This window comes from Mya arenaria, chromosome 7, assembly GCF_026914265.1.
Source record: "Mya arenaria isolate MELC-2E11 chromosome 7, ASM2691426v1".
NCBI classification, from domain to species: domain Eukaryota; kingdom Metazoa; phylum Mollusca; class Bivalvia; order Myida; family Myidae; genus Mya; species Mya arenaria.
The window spans coordinates 61,751,211-61,776,968 of record NC_069128.1 but is presented as its reverse complement, the minus strand read 5'-3'; the positions used below and the strand labels follow the sequence as shown (position 1 = coordinate 61,776,968).

The window sequence follows — 25,758 nt, the reverse complement described above, 5'->3', positions numbered from 1 at the left end:
CGTCTACCAAAAAAGTGTATCCATTAAGTTGACAAACTACTGGCCAGTAAAAAGGATCAACTGGTATGTTAATGCTATTGTTTTTTAGTACATATATCATTTACATTTGATCAAATTTGCACTTTTGCATTGGTTGTCACAAAATGATTTATTTCCAGACGCGTAAGGAGCTTATCGAAGAATTGATTCAAGCGAAACTGGACACAGCTAAAGCAGAAACGGTAAATATATTTGTAGATAAATAGCAAACTTAGGAGTAAATTTAATTCCAAGCTTGTTATTGCTGAACGGTAAAATCTAGTTCGATCATTATAACAAAAGAGGACATTTAGCTTCTTGCACATACCACAATGTAGACACTTCCTTCATATACATAGTACGCGATAAGTAAATAATCGCAAAATTGAAAACTAAATATTGTTTAAAATTTATGTTTACGCCGCTTAAAAGGGCTCATCAACATTGCAAGAACAGGTCTAAACAACAGGAATACATGTTTAAAGAAAGCCATTGTTGTGCCGTTTCAGACCGTATTGTTGCTCAACAATTCCTCGGTAAACAGTTTGATCCCTCTCAAACAATTCCGTCATCGAAATTTTTCTTTTGGACGCCATATCATTAACTTGTTTATGCTTTTAACACATTGTTTTGATAAACTATTGATCAGGTAAATAAACTATTTTTTTCGAGTCGATTGAACTGTAATCAAGTTATGCAACAGTTTTGTCATAGTAACTATTGTAACAATCACAACTTTTGTCCCTTGTGTCCGAAATGACATTCTTAAATTATTTCCTTACATATCTATAATATAGTCCTGTTACATCACAAAAGGGTAACAGGACAATTCGGCACCAAGATAATTTGGCCTAGTCAATTCGGCACCAACTGATTCGGCACCAAGTCGACTAGGCACCATAAAGCATAGCCAATTCGGCAAATAATTGAAATTATCTTCAACTCAACTTTTTGTTAAATGGCTCAAGATTACTGTCATATAAACATCTGGTTCATTTTGTTATTCAAACTATTTTGTTGTGTTTTCTATACCTAATCTTTACGTCTCAATTTTTTTAACAACATATATATCTATATCAACGTATACATTTGTTCATTTGATGAAAGCTTGAATGCATATATACGCACACGAATATCATTCAGAAAGTCGCCACGCGACCCCCGTGTACCATTTGGTTATCAATAAACAATGGTATGTTAAAGCTAATTATTAATTCCTCACCAGGATTTGAACGGAGAGGGTTGATTAACGAGACACATGCCGACACACTATGACATGTGTTTCAACAGTTAATAATCTCATCAAACAACAAATAGCTTTGTCATAGCTTAAAGTCGTCTGTTTATTTAATTATGTTTTTAGTAGTTCATGAAGATATTCGATTTAAGTATTATATGCATAAAGAAAAGAAAGCTATTTGTCAATAAAAGATTTAAGCTTAAATAATTATTAAATTTATTTTCGTGTAAATGTTTTAACGTTAACAATCAACTCCATTCTTTAAAAAAAACAACATAAAATGGATATTATACTAAAGCATCTTTATTTCATTTTCCAAAATACTTTTATAATTGTTTTATTATTTAAACAACGAAATTCTCAGCATAAAGTTTTAACGTTAACATTTTTTCGTTTACTTTATGTCACGTATATTATTTGTTATCTCGTACATTCCTGTTGATTTAAGTATTATAAAAATCAAATAAATAAACGGATTCAAATGTGTTTAAAACCTTTGTAAAGAAAAAAGATTATTTTTTAAAAAACTCTTAAAGTAGCTCTATAAATATTTCGGGGATTTACGATTTTTCTTAATGCTTGAATACATGAAAAAAGAAAACAAAACGGTGCCGAATTATCTTGGTATCCAATCTGAAGGTGCCGAATTGACCGTGGCGAATTAACTTGGTGCCGAAAAGGTACGTTTGTCGAATACGTTTGGTGCCGAATGGTCCGGAAACCATGCAAAGTATGTAGGTGTGTAAACATTGGTTTCAATACTTCCATTTGCAATAATGTTATTAAAGCGTCGTTGCTACTAACCATTGTTTTCAATCTTCAATAAATGCCTCTTCTTTTTCAGGCTAGAAATGAGTTACAAAAAGAGTTATTGCAAGCGAAACGGGACAAAGAAAACTCGGAAAAAGTCAGTAAAACACTAACATTAGTCCTTGCTATTAATTGTAAGCGCAAGGGAACACTATAAATTAATATAACTTTGCGATGTATACAATGGTATTTGCTTTTGTGTGGTTAATAGAATGATACATAGTTGCCGACGGATTTTGGTTGCCCCAGTGGTAAAAATTAATGCCCGAGGGCTTTAGCCCGAAGCTTATAATTATACTGGGGTAATTTTGAACCAAAAGCCATGTTACACCATGTTTATTCTTGCATAATACATATATTTTTTCATTTGTCAATGATTTTAATTGGTTTTGAACATAAATTTGTGGAATAATTAAGGATTTGATTAGCATAAAGTGAATAAAGTGATGAAAGACATCGGCTGATTCTGACGTTCATTTCAATAGTTAGCACAGGTAGGGTCGATCAAGCCTAGGAGGCCATTTTTCTTTTTTTCATGGTGCACGTGCTCGTCTTCCATGGGTAATATTCTATAATGGCCCCGACGTTCCGTGATAATCTCACAGGTGGAAACGATTATCATTGTTATTGCGGGGACGAATTTATATAGTAAAACGATACAATATATAGTAGCATGTGTATTGTGATGATATTATTGCAACTGCAAACTTTATGTTTGGCTTTTGTGCTTTCAGACACTGAAGGGGTTTGAACAAGAGTTAAAGAATACTAAACAAAACATGGATAAATCTGAAAAGGTAAGAGCAGAAATGCATTTCAATGAAGGAATATGGTATAAGTTTAATAGTAACATTCTTAGAAGGGTTAAACCGATTGTTTGAGTTAATCCGTATTGCCAAGATGCTTGTTCATAAATTGCTGAACAAATCGCAGTGATTTCATTGCGTTTGTTAAGTTCAGAAAGAAATGTCAATTAATCATATACGTATTCAAATGGTGTTTTTTTAATTGTTTTTTAGTTATCAAAAGAAATAAGATTCGTCAGAGTACTACTGAAATAAGGGTTCTTAATGATGGTGTATAAATGTTTTAAATTCATGATATCAAATAAGGTAAATGTTTCCATGTGTTAACAAGATGCACTGTCCCCATCAAGGACTTCAATACAATGATATATTGTCATTTTATAAAACCATTGTCGATAGTATTTCATTCTGAACTAAATACTATTTGTAAAATAGTTATTATATAGTTTTTGTTTATATTTGAAAACATGAAATAATGTCATCTATCCCGTATTGTACATACACTCCTTAAACATTCCTAAACGCTTGTTAAAAGCGACACTAAAACCCTAACTAGAAAGTAGAAAGGGAAGTATTTATTTAATCCAGATATTCAAATAATGCATTTGGTCAGTTATTGCTCATCTCTAGTCTAAATGTACAAATGCCATGTGCATCATTGATTAATTGTCAGCTAAAATCTCACATTGGGGGAGACAAGAGCTTTTTGTTTTCAAAAAACGATCTCCAGTTTAACATTACTTAAAACATATATCCTTATTTCTACTGGCACGTCCTATCATAGCTAGTATATTATACGAAAAACTTCAGAAACAAGCTCAGTAGTCAAAAGTTTAAACATAAACCCGGTTCAATGGCACTGGGTTAACGCCAAAGGCATAGAACATAAAAACAAAATATCACAGACAAGAAACATGGAATAACAGCACAACACTCGACACATAGCACATTGCATACATGTGACAATTGTATTGATGACGTTTGAGTGGTAAAAATAATATACTCTAATATTCAGTGTATATGTGGAATATGCTATTACAAGGACAAACGAAATTGTATCGTCAACTACATAATTACCGGATCATAACTGGGGTATCGCTTGGGTAGAGGTCGACAGTATTATTTAATGGATTCGGACAGCTTGTTTTTGTGTTATGCTAATTCAATTAGATTAGTTTTCTCATGCCGAAGCGTTCTTAGCTTGCACCACCGTTGTTATGATTTGGATCCTAATGTTTGCGGTCAGATCATTTACGTCAGCGAATGTTGTTTTGAATCCAGGGATCTCTTAATCTCAAATGAAAACTTGTCTGTTCGAGGAATCAGTTATTACAAAAAGATTCAATTCAAACATCATTAACATAGAAAGATTTCCAATTATAATTGGCAGCCATACGGCGATGCTTTTTTAGATCACCCTGGTCGAAAAGCCTGATATGACAATAAAATGTGGAATGTTTTGGGTTTAGGAAATTGACAGCTCCATAGAATGGCCAATGTTATCTTACATTTTGATCTCAGAATGGATCTGCAAATAAACCAGAATGAATAAATGTTTCCTAAGAAAAAAAGATAAGAGCAATAATGTACTCGTGTGATTTAGTTAAAAAAGGCAGATATAAAGTGATTGTGACAGAATAAAATTGCTTACATAAAGTTCATTTGTGTAGAACTGACTGCGAAATTCCTGCATTTGTTCTTAAAAAACGCGAATCATGATCTAATCATTAAAACGATCGTGACTGATTTGGCCTGTTGCCTTAGAGGCAAAAGTGGTACAAAAGTAAGAACAATTGTTATCCATTTTCACATCATTTGGTGTAAAGTATTAATATTATACAATATTACAGTTAACATATGTAGCACAATAATCAATCATTTAACGTTTTCAGACAAGGCAGGAACTGTGTGATGAATTGAAAGAAGTAAAACAAGACCGTGATATTTCAGAAAAGGTGACACCTTTCATAAACATGTTTTCGAAAGTTATAGTACAGATAAACATGGATAACACTTTTCGCAACATATTATTGAATCACTTAATATGGCTTTTTAATACACGCATTGCCATTTGTGCATTTGAAATTATAATATCATTTCAAGTTCTGACTTGATCTTTCGCCTGTTTGCTTTCAGAGAAGAAAAGGATTCCAACAAGATCTACAGAAAACGAAACAGGACATAGAGAAATCTGAAATGGTAAGGTATAAAATGCTGTACAACACCTCTATAAATATACTTTGAAAAAGAACAACGTTAGTAAAGAAAACAGTTCTCAAACATTTGTACGCATCATTTATCGTAATATAGGGTTTTTGCACATGTTAAGGTAGTCCATACTGCATTGTATGTATTGGGTGTACAAAAACATTTGTCATACTTTTCATATATTGGCGCTAATGTAACGTTTTGCGGCCTTTTAATCCCATACAGTTTTGGAACAGTTTAAAAATGGCTGATTAATAGCATTTCCCAAAATACATTGACAAAATGAAAACTTCAGGGAGAGGCAAATCATTCAAAAAACACAAAGCTCACGTAATATCAGATATAGGAAACACGAGTTCACTGAAACAAGAATTTACTGGGGGTTGAAACTGGTCTATATGCGAATAACCTCACACATATTCAAACATGTATCAATAAGTACAATAATTCAACAACTTTAAGCCTCGTCACAGCGAGTTTCAACCTGCAAACAAGTAAGAACATAGAAACATTAACATCTTTACTGATAAAATAGGCTCAATTACTCAATGACTGGATTGAGACATCATATGCAATCTTTCACGTTACAACATTCTTACCGTAAATATTATTCCTGAACAAAATTCACAGACTATTTATCTGTTTAAATTATACTTATATACTCTTGTGTATCGACGCATCCAGTATTTACATTATTGTAATTTTCATTCCTCCATAGTTCCGTTAATTGCGTTGATTATGACGCTAAAAATACCTCAGTAGAATTGGCAGCAATAAGGCGATGTTGTTTGAAGTGACACTTGTCGAAAAGCCTGATTAGACGATTAAATGAAGAATGCTTTGGGATTTGGAATTTGATAGCTCCATTGACAGGACAATGATATCTTACATTTAATCACGATGGATATGCCTCTCCACTAGAATAAATCAATGTTTTCTTAAGTAAATTTTATTGCGACAGAAAAAAAAAATGCTCACATAAAGCTTATTTGTTTTGAGAACTTGCTGCCTAAATCCTGCATTTGTACTTATAAATCGCGAATAAAGATCTGATAATCAAAAAGATCATGATTGAGTTGACCTGTTGACATAGAGTCAAAAGTGGTATTAATGTTAGAACAATTGTGATCCATTTTCACATAGTTACAGTACCTTTTTCATCGATAAATTCCATCACTTTTAGAGAACCATTGACGTATTTAGTAACACAGTCCAAACTAGCAAAATAATTTTATGCAGCTTTTATCTGATCTCGTTCAGATTGGTTAGGCCATTTGGTGTCTGGTTTTATTTTATACAATATTACAGTGAATATATAAAGCACACTAGCCAATCCTTTTAACATTTTAATCCAGGCAGGAACTGTGTGATGAGTTGAAAGAAGTTAAACAAGACCGTGATGATTTAGATATTTCAAAAACATGTTTATGAATTGTGAAGTACAGACATGGATAATACCTGTAGTAAAACACTAACAGTAGTCATTACTATGACAACATATGTATAGGGCAACATAGTTTTGAGTAATTTAATATTGATTTGCAATACACGCATTGTCATTTGTTAGTTTGAAATTATTTTATAATTTCAAGGTTACTTGATCTTTCGCCTGTTTGCTTTCAGACAAGGAAAGAATTGGAACAAAACTTACAGAAAGCGAAACAGGACATAGAGAAATCTGAAAAGGTAATGTAAACGATGTTGTACAATACCTGTTTATTTTAATAAATTAAATAAAGAAATAAAGTTGTCAACCATTTGAACCATTATAGTAATTTAAGTTCTATATTCATGAACATGGAGTACATACCTTATTTTATGTACCGGATGTTGAAATACATTTGTCATTCCTTTCATATATTGGCGATAATGTTAAATGTTTTGATGCCTTCTGATCCCATACATTTTGGTATAGTTTGAAAGAGTGTTGCCTACTGATTACAATCAAAATGACATAAATAACATTGACACAATGTCACTTAAGATACAGGCCCAACTGGCCAAACTCAGTTATAAGACCCAGTTAGAGGAACAATGTAAGTGTCTAAACGAAACTAAATGAGATACATTAACATCACAAACAGTCCACACACGCATCAACATAGTTTTGTCAATGAGTGATGTGTCAACTGCCTTGGAACGGTCAGTGAAACTCGGGGTTCACAGAGACACGAATGTACTTGGGGTTGAAACCAGTCCATAAGCGAAAAAACCACAAACATATTCCAACACGTATCAATAAGTACAATAAAACAACAACTTAAAGCCTTGTCGTAGCCAGTATCAACCAGAAAACAAACAAATATAAAGTAAAACTAACATATGTGCTGAGCCTCAATTTACACATGATACTTTTCAGCCCCAAAATTCAACCCATTATTTATCACTTTAGTAAATAATTTACCAAAAGTGCTTAATAATGTAATTCCTCTTAAGTTGTTAGCATTATTTTTATCACCTTTCTTATTAAAAAAAATATTTCTGAACATGCCTCTGGAAAATATACCCTATAAAACAACTCATTAAACAAAGTACAAACAGCCTTCAAACAATCACTATTAAAAACATATTTTATAAAAACTCATTTAACAAATAATCATGCTTGCATGCCTAAACAATTTCAACATAAGTGAATTATTCATTCAGTTCCTCAAACATAATATTCAAATCTCCAAGTACATATATTTCATGAAAATATATAATATCTTCACCAGGTTAATAGCAAGTTGAGTCTGGGTTATTGGAAGCTTTCAAATTCTTAAGGAAATATTTATTTGACACATTAAATTTGACTCTTTTAACAATTTCCAATTAAGTTTACCATTTGATAATCAAGCATTATCATGGTTATGTGTGTGTTGTCTATCATGTATTTTTTTTCTAACAGTACTTATATATATACTTCTAGCTTCTACCATATTTTTTTTTTATTTAAATAACACATTAATTTGTGAATACATTCATTTTCTTTGTAATAACAAACAATAATGTTTTAAGTACCTTCATCTATCATCAAAATATATAGGATCATCAGTTTTATAATAACTGGGGATATTATTAGTAGAACAACTTTTTTTAAACAATGGTGAAGAAACATCCTCAATGATATTGCAAAAGAATTCAATTCTTTATCAATATCATTAAAATTCAGGGAACTACTATAATTTGGAACATATTCATCATGTAATGCATTAACATAATCTGTTGTTTTTTTCTCATCACTCCGTTTGTATCTAAATGTAAGCCAAAAATATTATGCTAAATATCACTGCCTCATTACAAAGTACATTGTATTCACTCGTATAAAACATTGTTGTACAACTTAAGGTAAAACTCATAATGCAATGATCTGATAATATATTGGGATATTAAACCTTGAAGTTATTCACATATGAAAACATATTATTTTGACATAAAATTTAATCAATAGTTCTATATCCAAGATAATAAACAAATGTATATTTGCCTATACCCGCATCTAATCTACCCTGCCGTTCAAAATTATCAATCCGTTCAAAGAGATCCATTGCGTCTACTGCTTCTGCTGACTTATGCAATGCCGATCGTGCGTTTGCTAACTCCTCCATAATATTTTCTATTTAAACCAAACCTGCTGTTCTTCTGATAATTATTTCGGTGTACTTATAGTCTCTAACCCGTGCTATCAGGGGTCTTTTCATATCACCACCTTCCCGATTTCTGTTCACTGACGTCCTGCCCAGTCTGTGAGCCCTTTCTATACTTACATTTCACAATCTCAGTCCAATTCTTTCTCCAAGAAACCGAGTAAAAGGTTTTTATCGTCAGACTGATATAATAGTTTTTCCTGTAATGCCGTAGAAAATCACATTGTTCCTTATGTTTCTGGCTTCAGTGTAAATAAAACTATTACTTGGGGTTTTCTTAATAAGATTTGCTTATCGCACATCTGCTAGGTATTCAATACGCGATTCGAGCTCACTGCAAAGTTTCTATTTAATTGTCCAAATATGCTCTTTAATTTCTCATCAGTAGACAAACGTGTAACCTATCAATGCTGCTGTTTTAATTGCTTTTTAACTTATCGTTTCACCTGCCTGAACTTCCTGCAATTCCCGCCGATGTTCAAAAGCGTGAAGTTTTTTCTCACTGGTATTTTCTCACTTTATTTCGATTCTTCATCATCATCACTACTCGCACAATAACAATCCTCACCACCACTAGCCATGTTTTGGAAAAGAGATCATAGAAATCACCTTTATTAGTATATGTTTTTAAATACTTTAGCCTCAACTTTGTTTACACGTTTTCATCCCTTCACCACACAACCGTAATATAAACTGAGCTTGGTTAAACTCTAATGGAATAAACTAATTATTTTGTTTCTATTTATTTACTGCATAACTAAAAAAATACAATTATATTGTCACTGCCTTTGGGCCGTCTTCAAGTTTCATGTTTTTTCTATACGCCGTCAGATTAGGAAGGGATTGAAACAAAGGCTACTGCAAGTGCAACAGGGATTGGACTATTCTGAAAAGGTTAAAGCAAAAGTAATCATTACCACGTACTATGGCAAACATTTTGAGATATCTGTTATTACCAAAAAAGTAAATGTTAACATCATTATTGCAGTAAAGTACAATATCAATTTCACGTCAAAATATATAAAAACCTTAGGTATTTATTTTGGAAACAACAAAACTGAATGCATTAATTTTAACTGGGCGCAAAAAATTGAACAATGTCAGAAGCTAATAAGCAATTGGAAGAAACGAAACTTAACCTTTTTTGGCAAAATAACTGTTATAAAATCATTGATGCTGCCCAAACTTACATATCTAGCGCAAAATATTTTAACTCCCATATAATTAAAACGGTTAACTCTTTGTTATTTAATTTCATTTGGACAAAAGGGATATAATTAAGCGTACAACCTTAATAGGAAATACAATCGAAGGTGGTCTGGAAGTTCCTGACTTTAAATACTATTCTAAAAGTATGAAACTTAAATCGGTAAATTTCTTAAAATCAAAATCAAATGCAAATTGGAAAAAAAATCGCATCATATTTTCTTGATCAATTCGGACCAAATTATCTTGTCTTCAATATGAATTTAGACTCACTTAAATCCCTGTCTGGACAAAACTTGAAACTCTCTGTTTTCTACCGAGACTTGATCAACATGTGGATAGAATTTAAATCAATTTCAAGGTCGAACAATATTAAGAATGACTTTTATTCAATTCGAACTCAAGTTTTATGGGGAAATACATATATTAAATTCAATAAAAAATGTCTACTATTCAAACACTGGATTGACTCTGGATTTATGTTTCTAAACGATATAATTTCATTATCTGGTGAGATAGACGTGAAATGTAACTGGATTTCGGAGGTAAACACAATAATAAAAGCTATCCCAAACGAGTGGAAAATTGTCAATCTGTAAACACACAGGTTAAAACGTGTTTAAATCTTAAATACGGTCAAAAGCAGTTAGACGATCTCACCAATAAATATATTTATTATATTTTTTTGTAACGCTGTATTTGAAAAACCCTTTATACATAAATACTGGCAAGAAACTTTCAACAAATCAATCAACTGGTGATAATGGTATTTTATTTTACATTGGATAATTCCAGATAATAAAGTTAAACAGTTCAAGTTCAAACTCCTACATAACATCATGGCTACCAATCTAAACCTATTCCGCTGGAATATCTCAGCAAGTCCTCTTTGTAACACTGCAACCAAGTCGAAGACTATGACCACTTTCTTATTAATTGCCCGTATCTTTCTCATTTTTGGTCAAAAATAAATGCCACCTTTAAACATTGTAATATACATAAACAGTTGAAAAGCCTCGAAATACTTATAATTGGATATAAAATCGAATACAAAGAACATAATATTATCAATAAAATTCTATCTCAAATAGGTTACTGTATTTACAAATCATACTTTGTATCTGAAAGAAGGCAGAAATTTGTTTTTCTCAATAGGTTTATAATGAAATTTAAAAGCAACTAAGAATATTTTGTTAAAAAAACACAAGTTATATTAGTTAAGTAAAATGCAATGCTTTAAGATGAAATAGTTGTATTTCATGACTGTCTTGTTTATAATTGTCATGTTTATGATTTGTATATGTTTTTATGAATAAAAGAATCACCTCTTAGTGATTCCAAAAAGAAAAAAAAGTTCCCAATAATAATTGGCAGGCATATGGCAATATTGTTTGAGGTGAAACTTGTCAAAAAGCAAGATATGACGAAGCAATAAGGAATGTTTTGGGGTTTTGTTTTTTTTTGGGGGGGGGGGGAACTGATAGCCCCATAGACGTAATTATAAGTACCTTCCATGGCCGAGGTTCTTTCTGACCCTCGCGTAGGGTGTTTCCGCTAAACACCCTACGCGAGGGTTTGGATGAACCTATCTTACACGAGCGGCTATGATGGATGCTATTTCTCCCACCTCAGTTAAACAAAATAAAGTAAACATTTATATTTTGCTGGAACTCTTTTATGCGTAGTGAAAATAAATGCGTATGGATATGTGATAAATCGTGATTGTCATATATATGCGCGCAGTGGTTCAGATTATGTTAATAGTTAAATTGATTTTTAAATAGTTCTGAGGAGAGTGTAGCATTATTTCTTGAATGGTGCGTGAAAACCTGTTTATGGTGGCATTTGAAGCGATAAATAATTAATTAGGATTCGGAATATTGCCACAAGACAAGGTTTCTATGATGCTACAATAGACAGCCTTCAACAAAGGAGGTAACTGTGTGATGACAATAAAAAAGGAGTCCCATAATGGTACTTGTTTTTATTTATATTTGTATCTACTTATCTGAAGTAGGAGAAAATGATATCTCACATTTTGGTCACACAATGGATCTGCAACTCCACTAGAATGAATCAGTATTTCCTTCGAAGTAGAATAAGTCGGAAAATCAATTGTTTGTGACGGGAAAAAACAGCTCAAATATAGCTCATTTTTTGGGTGAAATAGCTGCAAAAATCCTGTATATGTACTTAAAATACGCGAATTATGATCTGATCAATAAGAAGATAATGATTGATTTGACCTGATGATTTTTTTTCTAATCTAGCTAAGCTTGGCCATTTGGTGTACAGTTCGAATTTTATAGAATTTTACAGTTAACATATGAAATACAATAACAAATCCTTTTACGTGTTTAGACCAGGCAGCAACTGTGTGATGAGCTGAAAGAAGTTGAAAAAGACCTTGATAATTCTGAAAAGGTGATATCGTTCACAAACCTGCATCTGATTATTTTAGTACGGTTAAACAGAGGATAACAATTGTATTAGTCATAACTAGACAATAAATGTAAAAGGGCAACATCGAATGGAGATCTTAATTATGGGTTTTTTAATGTACGCATTGTCATTTGTTTATTTCAAGTTATCATAATTATATAATTTCAAGTTGTGTCTTGATCTTTCGCCTGTTTTCGTTCAGACTAGGAAAGGATTCGAACAGGATTTACGGAAAGCGAAACAGGACATAGATAAATCTGAAAAGGTAAGGTATACAATGTTTTACAATACCTGTATACATGCTAAATGAAAAAAAAAATAACATTAATAAATAAAAAAGTAGCCAAACATTTGAACTGATCATTATAGTAATTTAAGTTTTAAAAAAATGAACACGTAATAGACACTTCATTTTATGTATCGGGTGTAGTAATACATCTGTCATTCATTTCATATATTGGCGATAATGTTTTATTTTGATGCCGTCTAATGCCATACTATTTTGGTATAGTTTGAAAGGGTGTTGCGTGCTGATTACAAATAAAATGACCTAAAATACATTTACACAATCTATTTAAAGACACCCATTATAAAACACAATCAAATATAAGACCTAGTTAGAGGCACACATTAATAGTCAAAACGAATCTGAATGAGATACAATAACATCACAAACAGACCATACACGCATCAACATAATTTATTATGACCCCCTTGGAAGAAAAGGCGTATATTGCTTTGCACATGTCGGTCGGTCGGTCGGTCCGTCGGTAGACCAAAGCGAGTCCGGGAAATAACTTAAAAATCCCTGGATGTATGGTCACCAAACTTGACATGAAGCTTGAAGTAGATGACTCCTATAGATTTCAGTGGTCATCTAGTTAAAGGTCAAGGTCACAGTGCCCTGAATGATAAAATGTTGTCCTAGTGATAACTCAACAACGCCTGCAACCATAGCCCTCAAACTTGATTTGGAGGGTGGACTTTTCCAGTAGATGACCCCTATTGATTTTGGGGGTCATCGGGCCAAAGGTCAAAGTCACAGTGACCTTGAATGATAAAAGGTTGTCCTAGTTATAACTCGTCAACACCTGAACCCATTGCCCTTAATCTTGACTTGTTGTCTGGGCATGACTAGTCGATGACACCGATTGATTTTAGGTGTCATCGGGTAAAGGGTCAAGGTCACAGTGACATTAAATGATAAAAGGTTGTCTAAGAGAGATAACTCGACAATGCTTCCACCCATGGCCCTAAAACTTGACTTGAAGGTTGGGCCTGACCAGTAGATGACCCCCATTGCTTTTGGAGTTGTTTTTTTTGCCAAAAGTGAAGGTCACAGTGACCTTGAATGATAAAAGGTTGTCTTAGTGATAACTCAACAACGCCTGCACACACAGCACTCAAACTTTACTTGGAGGTTGGGCCTGACCAGAATATGACCCCTTTTGATTTTGTAGTTCATCGGGCCAAAGGTCAAGGTCGAGTGATAACTCGTTAAAGCCTGCACCCATGGCCCATAAACTTTCCTTTGTGGTTAGGCCTGACCAGTAGATGACCCACATTGATTGTTAGTGTAATCGGATCAACGGTCAAGGTCACAGTGCCCTGAATGATAAAATGTTGTCCTATTGAAAACTCGACAACGCCTGCAACCATAGCCCTCAAACTTGACTTAGAAGCTGGGCCTGACCAATAGATGACCCGGATTGATTTTAGGTTATAAGGGTCAAGTTTCAAGGTCACAGTGACCTTGAATGATAAAAGGTTGTCTTAGTGATTACTCGACAACGCCTGCACCCATAGCCCTAGAATTTGACTTAGAGGCTGGGCCTGACCAATAGATGATTGATTTTAGGTGTCAAGGGTCAAGGTTCAAGGTCACAATGACCTTGAATGGTAGAAGGTTGTCTTAGTGATAAATCGACAACGCCTGCATCCGTGGCCCTTAAACTTGACTTGGAGGTTAGGCCTGATCAGTAGAACCACATTGATATTTAAGTACATCGGGTCAAAGGTCAAGGTTAACTTTAATGCAAAAATGTTAAGAAAGCTTTTCCCAGTGATATCTCAATAATGCCTAAACCTATGATCATCAAACTAGACATGGAGGCTGGACCTGACCAGTATATGTCCCCTATCGATTTTATGCATCATAAGGTCAAAGGTCAAGGTCACAGTGACCTTGATTGTGAAAATGTTTTTCAAGTGATAACTCGACACTGCCTGCACCCATGGCCTTCAAACTTGACTTGGGGGGTGGGCCTGACCTTTGAATAACTCCTTTTAACTTGCGGGGTCATTGGGTCAAAGATCACAGTGACCTTTAACACAATAGCTTATCTTTGTGATAACGTGACAATGCCTGCACCCATGACCCTCAAACTTGACAATTAGGTTTTGGGTCACCAGTTGATGACTCCAATGAATTTTGAGGTCAAATGTCATGGTCATAACTCATATTCATCATTAAAATTTCGTCATATTTACCTATTCCATGCTGCTGCGAAGAGGATACATGTTTATCTGCAATTTTCAGTCATCATCTGAATATGAATAAACACTTTCCCTCACTTTGAATTGTCATAATCTTAAAACTGCCTCAAAGGCATCCAATGTCAATGACAAATTAGCTGTCATTTCGGTCCATGCATATTTCATTCAATTGTCCAAATAATCCTGACAACATGGCTACCAAGGGGTGCATAATGTTTGACAAACAACTCTTGTTCAAACTAGTTGAAACTAGTCTATATACGAATAATCTCATATAAATTCCAGCATGTATCAATTTGTGCAATGAAACCACAACAATAAGCCTCGCCGTAGCCAGTATCAACCAGAAAACAATGAAGAATAAAGTAAAACTAACATATATACTGATAAACTAATTTTAAGCGCTTAACGACTGGATACAGAGAACACGTGCAATATTTCGCGCTACAACATTCTAACTATAAATGAATAATGCGGTAAAAAATATATATTATTTCTCTAATAACATTATACTAATATATTACTGTGTCTCGATGCATCCAGAATGCACATAATTGTGAAATGTATTGTTTAATAGTCTCGTTATTTTCCGCCGTTTATGACTCTTAAGATACTTAAGTATAACGGTTAGCATTATCCCAATCCAAGCCATTCTGAAAGTCTAGTGTTAATTGAATAGACTATTATATAATAATCTTTTACAAATCACATATCTTAAGACGAACAAGTCTTAGACAAGAAACGGTCTGTTTTATAATGTTTCGTTAGTGTTAGAATAGAATCAATACATGACAGTATGTGAAAGCAAGAGATCTGTATGAAACAACGTTTATAAAAGCTATCGCTAGACATAATAATAATGATACTTGTTTCTTAAACTTAATGCAAAATTAACTTACAGGGCTAAATTATTATTTACTTTAATATCTTCAGATTGCAAATTTTGGTACGTTGGTCTATTTCGATAATACATAGTATTATATGACTTTCTTAACTTGTTATACTGAGGACATCAAAGAATAAAATAAAATTCATTTTCCAATACAAAACAATGAATTTCGATAAAAGAAAATGCATGTTCTGTTTGATATATACCTATCACCTAGAACCTAGTTCAGTTTGCACCACTCTTCAGATAATAATAATGAAAGGTTGTGGTACACGTAATCTTATTAACATTGTTGAGCATTACCTTTGTCAAGTATAATACTTCTGGACTTCTTTATATAAATGAGAGCGTACCTGATTTTACCGATGCCTGACATGCTGTTGCTTAGTTTTAATTGTGTAAAATGTTACAGTCATCGTTATTCATGCAGATATTTATGCATCATAATGTTTTACGTTTTCAGACAAGGGAAAAACTTTGTGATGAGCTGCAACAAGTGAAACAGAAATTTGATTATTCAGAAAAGGTGAGATATTTAAATGTTGGGTTAATGAATCTTATCTTACATCTGTTCAAAGATGGCACGTGCAGTAAAATCTTACATTAATCCTTGTAAAACAAATGTATGAGTTACACATGTATAGGAGTGCATAATGTTAAATCAAAAGTTAATTATATATATTTGTATTATTTTCTCAAGAATAATCTTAATTTTAAGTCGGGTAAATAAAAACAAAACAGATTTGCTCAATGATCTTTTTTCCGAAATGGTTAACTAAATTAAATGCTAAAACATGCCGCGTGACTCTCTATTCATATAGTAAATGTACGTTCATGCGCGCGCGTGTATGTGCGTGTGTGCGTGGGTGCGTGTGAGTGTGTGTGCGCGCATGTGCGTGGTCTTGTGTTACAGGATTAACTCTTAAGATTGGAACAAACTGAGTGGCTAGAAAAAAGCAATATTTATGTGAAAAACTACATAAACAAGCTCAGTAGACAAAAGTTTCAACATTAACCTCGTTTAATGGCACAGGGTAAACGCCAAATACATGGAACACAAAAAAAAAAAACATTGAACAACAGCATAATGCTCCACAAACAACTCAGTGCATACTTCGAATGCTGTTAATATTCGCAATATTGCATGTCAAACCAAAATCCTTTTTTGTCATCTTCAATTCCTCATGGAATGCACTCCCGGAAACAGTTTGTTTTCCATCGTTGCCTTCAAGTATATACAAGAATATAAAAAAGAATACCTGTCAAACACCTCTGGCTTTCTTTACATAAATGATAGCAAACTTGATTTTACTGCTACCTGATATTATGTTGTCTAGTTTTAATTGCTACAGTCATAGTCATTCATACAGATAATAATGCATCATCATGTTCTACGTTTTCAGACGATGGTGAAACTCTGTGATGAGCTGCAAGTAGTGAAACAGAAACTTGATCATTCAGAAAATGTGAGACATTTAAAAATTGTGTTAATGAATCTTATCTTACATATCTACAGGGATGGCACGTACAAAGAAACGCTTACATAAATCCTTTGCATAAGACAAATGCACGAGTTACACTCGTTAAGGAAGTTAATTCAAGACGTATTTTGTACAAATATATTAATTATAAAGAGTAATCTTAACAAAAAGTAGGGTAATGATAACAAAAATATTTGCTCAATGAGCTTTTCCCAAATTGAATAAATAAATTAAATGTTATTACATGCCGCGTGACTCTCTATTCATATAATGTGAGTGTGTGTGTGTGTGTGCGTGCATGTGCGTGTGCGTGTGCGTGTGTGTGTGTGCGCGTGCGTGTGCGTGTGCTCGCGCGTGTGTGTATGTTCGTGTGTTTCAGGTTGAACTCTTAAGATTGTGACAGACTGAGTGGCAAAAAGTAAGCAACGAAAACAAAAGTGCTTGCGAAAATATATTTTTTGTAGTTGTGTAACATTGATATCAATGCATGATTATCAATTTGACGAATGGTCGATTGAAGCATTTTAACCACACGCCTATATTTACACCTCAACTTCTATTCCTTCCAAAAGCGAATACTTTTCCGATGAACGCAACATCATCGGATATGTTCAGATCGCTAAACATCGCGTTTTAATATAAATTGATAATTGTCTATCTGTTTATTGTTTTTGTCAGAAGGCCAAAGAAAACTTTAATCAACATGCTGAAAAGTGTTCATTTATGATTTGTTAAATGTAACAAGTCTTTGCGATGTTTTCTATGTTATTGTGACGTATAATGAGAAACCGTTTCCAGTAACTGTCGGGTAGTTCTATTTACGTGACGAGTGATAAATAAATGGATGATTTTAAAGATGAAGTATTTTTCTAAAATTTCTGGAAAAAAGTATTGTGATTTACTATTGGTGTAAAGAAAAGTTATGAATTGCGTTATTGATGTCATTATTGGACATATGATCGCAGTTGGGCTTGTTCAAGTACGCGTGGAGTCCTTCGGAAACCACACACTTAAACCAACTCAACAGCATTAATATACCCTCATAATGCCATTAATCACGCAATTCATTCCTTAAAATAGTTTATATCGTCATGAATAGAGACAAAACGTCGTGGTATGTTTATTCAGAGATCAACACTTCGTAATATGACAAATGTATGGATGACGTTGTATGTAAGTGGTAAAACCAATATACGCTAATATTCAGTATATATGTGGAATATGCTATTACAAGGACAAACGATTTTCTATCGTCAACGACATAATAACCGGATCATAACGGGGGTATCGCTTGATTGGAAGTAGACTTTATAAAGCTTTTAAGACAGGGTCAACATCATTTGGAATATGTATTTAAAGTCTTTTATCGGCTTCGAACAGCTTGTTTTTGCGTTTTGCTAATTTAATTAGATTAGTTTCCTTATTCCGGAGCGTTCTTAAATTGCACCACCGTTATTCTGGGTTTGATCCTCGTGCTTTGCGATAAGCTCGTTAACGTCAGCGAATGTAGTTTTCAATCCAGGGATCTACTAATCTCCAATGAAAACTTGTCCCTTCGGTATATACCTTTTCGAGGAATCTGTTTTTACAAGAAGGTTAAATTCAACCTCATTATCGCAGAGAGATTCCCAATTGTAATTGGGAGCCATATGGCGATGTTTGTTTTTAGATCACCCTATATATGACGATAAAATGTGAAATGTTTTGGGTTTGAAAATTGACAGCTTTCTAGACGGGACAATGATATCTTACATTTTGGTCTTGGAATGGATCTGCAACTCCACCAGAAAGAATTATTGTTTCCTTAGAAATAAAGATAAAAGCAATAGTCTACTCGAATGATTTAGTAAAAATGATGCAGAAATGAACTGATTCTAAAAGAAAACCTGCTCACATGTAGCACAATCATCAATCATTTTACGTTTTCAGACCAGGCAGGAACTGTGTGTTAAGTTGAAAGAAGTTAAACAAGACAGTGACAATTCAAAAAAGGTGACACCTTTCAAAACCTCTGAAATTTAAAGTACAGATAAACATGCATAACACTTTTGGTAAAATTCTAATTGTAGTCATTATTATACAACAAATGTAAGGGCAACATAGTTTTGAGTCACTTAATCGGGCTTTTCAACATACACATTGCCATTTGTTAATTTGAAATTACCATATAAATTCAAGTTCTGACTTGATCTTTCGCCTGTTTGCTTTCAGACAAGAAATAGATTTCAACAAGCTCTACAGAGAGCGAAACAGGACATAGAGAAATCTGAAATGGTATGGTATAAAATGTTGTAGAACACCTGTATAATTATACTTTGAAAAAGAATAACCTAAAAAAAGAATACAGTTCTCAACCATTTGAACGCATCATTTATAGTTATATAAGTTTTTACAAATGAAAAGGGAGTGCATTCTACATTCTATTGGGTGTACAAATACATTTGTCATACTTTTCATATATTGGCGATAATGTAACATTTTGCTGCCCTTTAATCACAATTTAAGATACAATTTTGGTATAGTTTAAAAGGGCTAATTACAAACAACATGACCTAAACTTCATTACAAAAAGAAAGCTTCATGGACAGGACAATAATTTAAAAAAATCAAAGCTCAAACAATTTCAGATATAAGAAACGCGAGTTAACTTAAACACGAATGCAATGGGGGTTGAACCTGGTCTTTATGCGAATAACCTCACACATATTCCAACATGTATCAATAAGAACAACAGAAGAACAACTTTAAGCCTCTTCGCAGCGAGTATCAACCTGCAAACAAGTAAAAATATAGAAAAACTAACATATATACTAATAAAGTAAGTGCAATTAATCACGACTGGATACAGTCATCATGTGCAATCTTTCACGGTACAACGTGCTTACTGTTAGTAATTGTTCCGGTACAATAGTTACATTTTATTTTTCTGTTTAAATTATACCTATATACTATGTATCGACGCATCCAGAATGCTAGGTATTCAATACGCGATTCGAGGTCATGGCAAAGTTCCTTTTCAATTGTCCAAATATGCTCTTTAATTTCTCATCAGTAGACAAACGTGTAACCTATCAATGCTGCTGTTTTAATTGCTTTTTTACTTATCTTTTCACCTGCCTGAATTTCCTGCAATTCCCGCCAATGTCCAAAAGCGTGAAATGTTTTCTCACTGGTATTTTCTCACTTTATTCCGATTCTTCATCATCATCACTACTAGCACAATACCAATCTTTACCACCACTAGCCATGTTTTGGAAAAAAAGTCCTAGAAATCACCTTTAGTAGTATATATTTTTAAACTCTTTATCCTCAACTTTGTTTACACGTCTTTATCTGTTCACCACACAGCCGTGTTAAAGACTGAGCTTGGTTAAACACTAATGGAATAAACTAGTTATTGTGTTTGTATTTATTTACTGCATAACTAAATAAATTACAATTATATTGTCATTGCCTATGGGCCTTCTTCAAGTTTCATGTTTTTGTTGTTGTTTTTGTGTCAGATTAAGAAGGGCTTTGAGCACAGGCTACTGCAAGTGCAACAGGGATTGGACTATTCTGAAAAGGTAAAAGCAAAAGTAAACATTAGCACGGACTATGGAAAAAATATGATCTGAAATTAAAACTAGTCTCTTCGGTATACAACATTTTGAGTTATCTGTTATTATCAAGAAATAAATGTCAACATCATTACTGCAGTAAGGATTCCAATGATAAGTGGCAGCCATATAGCGATGTTCTTTAAGGTGATACTTGTCGAAAAAACATATATGACAATAAAATAAGGAGTGTGTTGGGTTTTTTTTTTTTGAAAACTGATAGCCCCATAGACGGGATTATAAGTATCTTGCATGGCCGACAGTGTAAGATAGGTTCATCCTGACCCCAGCGTAGGGTGTTTCCGCTAAACACCCTGCGCAAGGATTAGAATGAACCTATCTAACACGACGAGCGGTTATAGTAGATGCTTTTTCTCCCACCTCAGTTAAACAAAATAAAGTAAACATGTATTTTTTTGCTGGAACTTTTTTGTGCGTAGTGAAAATAAATGCGTATGGATATGTGATAATTCGTGATTATCATGGGTTAAAAAATACCGTGATAATTCTGAGAAGGTGACATCTATCACAAACCTGCATCTGATTTTTCAGTACGGCTGAAGAGAGGATAACAATTGTAGTAGTCATAACTAGACAATAAATGTAAAAGGGCAACATAGTATGGAGTAATTAAATATGGATTTTCAATGTACGCATTGCCATTTGTTTTTTTTCAAGTTATTATAAAACATAACATAATTTCAAGGTCTGACTTGATATTTCGCCTGTTTTTTTCAGACAAGGAAAGGATTCGAACAGGATTTACGGAAAGCGAAACAGGACATAGATAAATCTGAAAAGGTAAGGTATACAATGTTGTACAATACCTGTATACATGCTAATTGAAAAAAAATCTAAAAAGAAAAAAGGTAACAAAACATTTGAATTGATCATTTTATTAATTTAAGTTCTAGAAAAATGAACATGTAATACTTTATTTTATGTATCGGGTGTAGAAATACATATGTCCTTCCTTTCATATATTGGCAATAATGGTATACTTTGATGCCGTCTGATCCCATACAAATTTGGTATAGTTTGAAAGGGTGTTGCGTGCTATGTACAAACAAAATGATCTAAATGCATTTACACAATCTATCTAAAGACACCCATTATTAAAAGAAATATAATATAAGACCTAGCTAGAGGCACACATTAATAGTCAAAACGAGTCTCTATGAGAAACAATAACATCACAAACAGACCACACGCATCAACATAATTTATTATGCCCCCCCTCACTTCGAAGAAGAGGGGTATATTGCTTTGTATATCGGTCGGTGGGTCGGTCGGTCCGTTGGTAGACCAAAGCGTGTCCCGGTGATAACTTAACAATTCCTGGATGTATGGTAACCAAACTTGACATGAGCCTGACCAGTAGATGATCCCTATTTCTTTTAGGGGTCATCTAGTCAAGGTCACAGTGACCTTGAATGATAAAAGGTTTGTCTTAGTGTTACCTCGACAACGCCTTCACCCACGGCCCTCAAACTTTATTTGGAGGGAGGGCCTGTCCAGTAGATGACCTCTATTGATTTTGTGGTTCATCGGGCTAAAGGTAAAAGGTCACAGTGACCTTGAATGATAAAAGGTTGTCCTAGTTATAACTCAACAACGCCTGCACCCATAGCCCTTAAACTTGACTTGGAGTCTGGGCCTGACCAGTCGATGACCCGATTGATTTTATGGGTCATCGGGGCAAGGGTCAAGATCAGAGTTACCTTGAAAGATTAGAGGTTGTCTTAGAGAGATAACTCGACAATGCCTGCACCCATGGCCCTAAACCTGACTAGGAGGTTGGGCCTGACCAGTAGATGACTCAAGAATAATTTAAGTTATATAAACATGGACATGGATGTAGAAATACAATTGTTATTCCTTTCATATATTGGCAAAAATGTTCCATTTTGAGGCTTCTGATCCCATACAATTTTGGTATAGTGTGAAAGGGTGTTGCCTGCTGATTAGTCACAAAATGACCAAAAGAAAATATTTACACAACAGAACTAGGAAGAACGGCCCATTAATCAAAAAATTAAACATAAGGCTTAGTTAGAAACACAAAGTAATGGTCCGAACGAAACTGAATGAGATATATACAATTACAAACAGACTAGACACAGGCATCAACATAGTATTTTCAATGAGTGTTGTGTTGACTGCCTTGGAACGGTCAGTGAAAAACGGGTTCACTAAAACACGATTGTACTGGGGGGTTGAAACTAGACTATATGCGAATAGCCTCAGGTAAATTCAGCATGTATCAATTAGTCGATAAAACCACAACATTAAGCCTCGCCGAAGCCGGTATCAACCAATTTCAAGCGCTTAACGAATGGATACAGACAACACGTGCACTATTTCGCGCTACAACATTCTAACTGTGAATAAATAATGCGGTACAGTTTTTTTTATATTATTTCTCTAATAACATTATACTTATTTTATTATTGTGTCTCGATGCATCCAGAATGCACATAATTGTGAAATGTGTTGTTTAATATTTTCGTTATTTTTCGCCGTTTATGACTCTTAAGATACCTAAGTAGAACGGGTAGCATTAAGTCTAGTGTTAATTGTATAGATATTTATAGAAACTTTTACAAATCACATATCTTAACCAGATCGGAACAAGACAAAAAACGATCTGTTTTATAGTGATCGTTTATTCATGAATACATGTAGACATATTGTCCATATGTATACATTTGATATAAGTTTTTACATATGTAAGTTGTCAAGAGATCAATGCAATATTGAGTATAATTATTATACAGAACATATATGACATCGCATAGAAAAAACATAGAATACAATCAATACATGACAGTATATGAAAGCAAGAGATCTGTATGAAACAACGTTTATAAAAGCTATCACTAGACATAATAATAATGATACTTGTTTCTTGCAAAATTAACATACAGGGCTCAATTACTATTTACTGTAACATTTTCGGATTGCATTGATTCAACAAATTTTGTTACGTTGGTCTATTTCGATAATACATAGTAATATATGACTTTCTTAATTCGTTATACTGAGGACATTCAAGAATAAAATGAAATTCATTTTCCAATATGTTATATAAGTTTTTGCACGTTTTTAAGTTCTGACCTCCAGTTTTGGATAAACGATCATTAAGTCTAGACGTCAACAAAGACATTCATATATTTTCATCACTGATTCAACCAAGCATAATGGAATCCGAGAGATTGTAACACAGTTATTAGCATTATTTTTATCATCTTTCTTATGCAATGGAACTTTAATGCCTTCTTACTCCTAATAGGAGGCTGTCTTTTGTTAAAAGCCATTGTGTGAAAAATATCAGCGTTAGTTAAAGATTGACTAATGCCTTAACAAAGACAAAACAATGAATTTCGATAAAAGATATGAAAATTGTATTTTCTGTTTGATATGTAACCATCACTAGTTTAGTTTGCCCAAATCTTCAGATACTAATAATGAAAGGCTGTGATAATCTTATTAACATTGCTGAGCATTACCTTTGTCAAACATAATACTTCTGGACTTCTTTATATAAATGAGAGCATACCTGATTTTACCGATGCCTGACATTCTGTTGCTTAGTTTTAATTGTGTTAAATGTTACAGTCATCGTTATTCATGCAGATATTTAACCATCATAATGTTCTACGTTTTCAGACAAGGGAAAGACTTTGTGATGAGCTGCAACAAGTGAAACAGAAACTTGATCATTCAGAAAAGGTGATATATTTAAAAGTTGTGTTAATGAATCTTATCTTACATCTTTTCAAGGTTGGCACTTGCAATAAACTATTACATTAATCCTTGTAAAACAAATGCATGAGTTACACTCGTATAGGAGTGCATAATGTTAAATCAATACGTAATTGTATATATATTTGTATTATTTTCTCAAGATAATGAATAATCTTAATTTTATGTCGTGTAAAAAATAACAAAACATATTTGCTCAATGATCGTTTTTTTCCGAAATGGTTAACTAAATAAAATGCTAAAAAATGCCGCGTGACTTTCTACTCATATAGTAAATGTTCGTTCATGCGCACGCGCGTGTGTGCGTGTGTGTGTGTTCGCGCGCGCATGTGCGTGGTCGAATGTTACAGGATGAACTCTTAAGATTGGAACAAACTGAGTGGCAAGAAGAAAGCAATATTTATGTGAAAAACTACAGAAACAAGTTCAGTAATCTAAAGTTTAAACATTAACCCCGTTTAATGGCACAGGGTAAACGCCAATTACATGGAACACAAAAAACAAACAAACAAGAAAATAGAACAACATCACAATACTCCACAAACAACACAGTGCATGTATCGAATTCTGTTAATATTCGCAATATTGCATGTAAAACCAAAATCCTTTCTGTCATCTTCAATATCCTCATGGAATGCACTCCCGGAAACAGTTAGTTTTCCATCGTTGCCTTCAAGTATATACAAGAATATAAAAAAGAATACCTTTCTGGCTTTCTTACATAAATAATGGCAAACTTTATTTTACTGCTACCTGATATTCTGTTGTCTTAATAGTTTTAATTGCTACAGTCATAGTCATTCATACAGATAATAATGCATCATAATGTTCTACGTTTTCAGACGAGGGTGAAACTCTGTGATGAGCTGCAAGAAGTGAAACAGAAACTTGACAATTCAGAAAAGGTGAGACATTTAAAAATTGTGTTAATGAGTATTATCTTACATATCTACAGGGATGGCACGTACAATGAAACGCTTACATGATTCCTTTGATAAATGAATAACTTAAATTGATCTTGTTCATATTGTTAATAATTAACAGCATATTTTTCTCAGTATTAATACGGGCTTGTACAAGCCCTCTTACGGTTTGTATGTGTATGCAAGGGACTACTTCTTTTTGCCGAAGTGATAGGCATTAAAAAATTTGGGCACCACTCAACCATGAAA

At 33.5% G+C, this 25,758-nt stretch overlaps 1 protein-coding gene across 5 annotated transcripts in view; it reads left to right on the top strand.

The window, feature by feature from the left end:
• LOC128241720 (myosin-13-like) overlaps positions 1–25,758 on the top strand; it is a 257,756-nt gene that overhangs the window by 2,277 nt on the left and 229,721 nt on the right. For 2 of the 5 annotated variants that reach the window (XM_052958769.1, XM_052958768.1), the window contains 16 exons: positions 159–221; positions 2,103–2,165; positions 2,803–2,865; positions 4,767–4,829; positions 5,011–5,073; positions 6,706–6,768; positions 12,276–12,338; positions 12,559–12,621; positions 16,205–16,267; positions 17,145–17,207; positions 19,152–19,214; positions 19,434–19,496; positions 20,726–20,788; positions 21,560–21,622; positions 24,491–24,553; positions 25,429–25,491. In XM_052958769.1, the coding sequence (XP_052814729.1) occupies positions 159–221; positions 2,103–2,165; positions 2,803–2,865; positions 4,767–4,829; positions 5,011–5,073; positions 6,706–6,768; positions 12,276–12,338; positions 12,559–12,621; positions 16,205–16,267; positions 17,145–17,207; positions 19,152–19,214; positions 19,434–19,496; positions 20,726–20,788; positions 21,560–21,622; positions 24,491–24,553; positions 25,429–25,491 (1,008 nt within the window). The remainder of the gene's footprint in view (positions 1–158; positions 222–2,102; positions 2,166–2,802; positions 2,866–4,766; positions 4,830–5,010; positions 5,074–6,705; positions 6,769–12,275; positions 12,339–12,558; positions 12,622–16,204; positions 16,268–17,144; positions 17,208–19,151; positions 19,215–19,433; positions 19,497–20,725; positions 20,789–21,559; positions 21,623–24,490; positions 24,554–25,428; positions 25,492–25,758) is intronic. The other 3 variants (XM_052958770.1, XM_052958772.1, XM_052958771.1) reach the window with 3 other exon arrangements.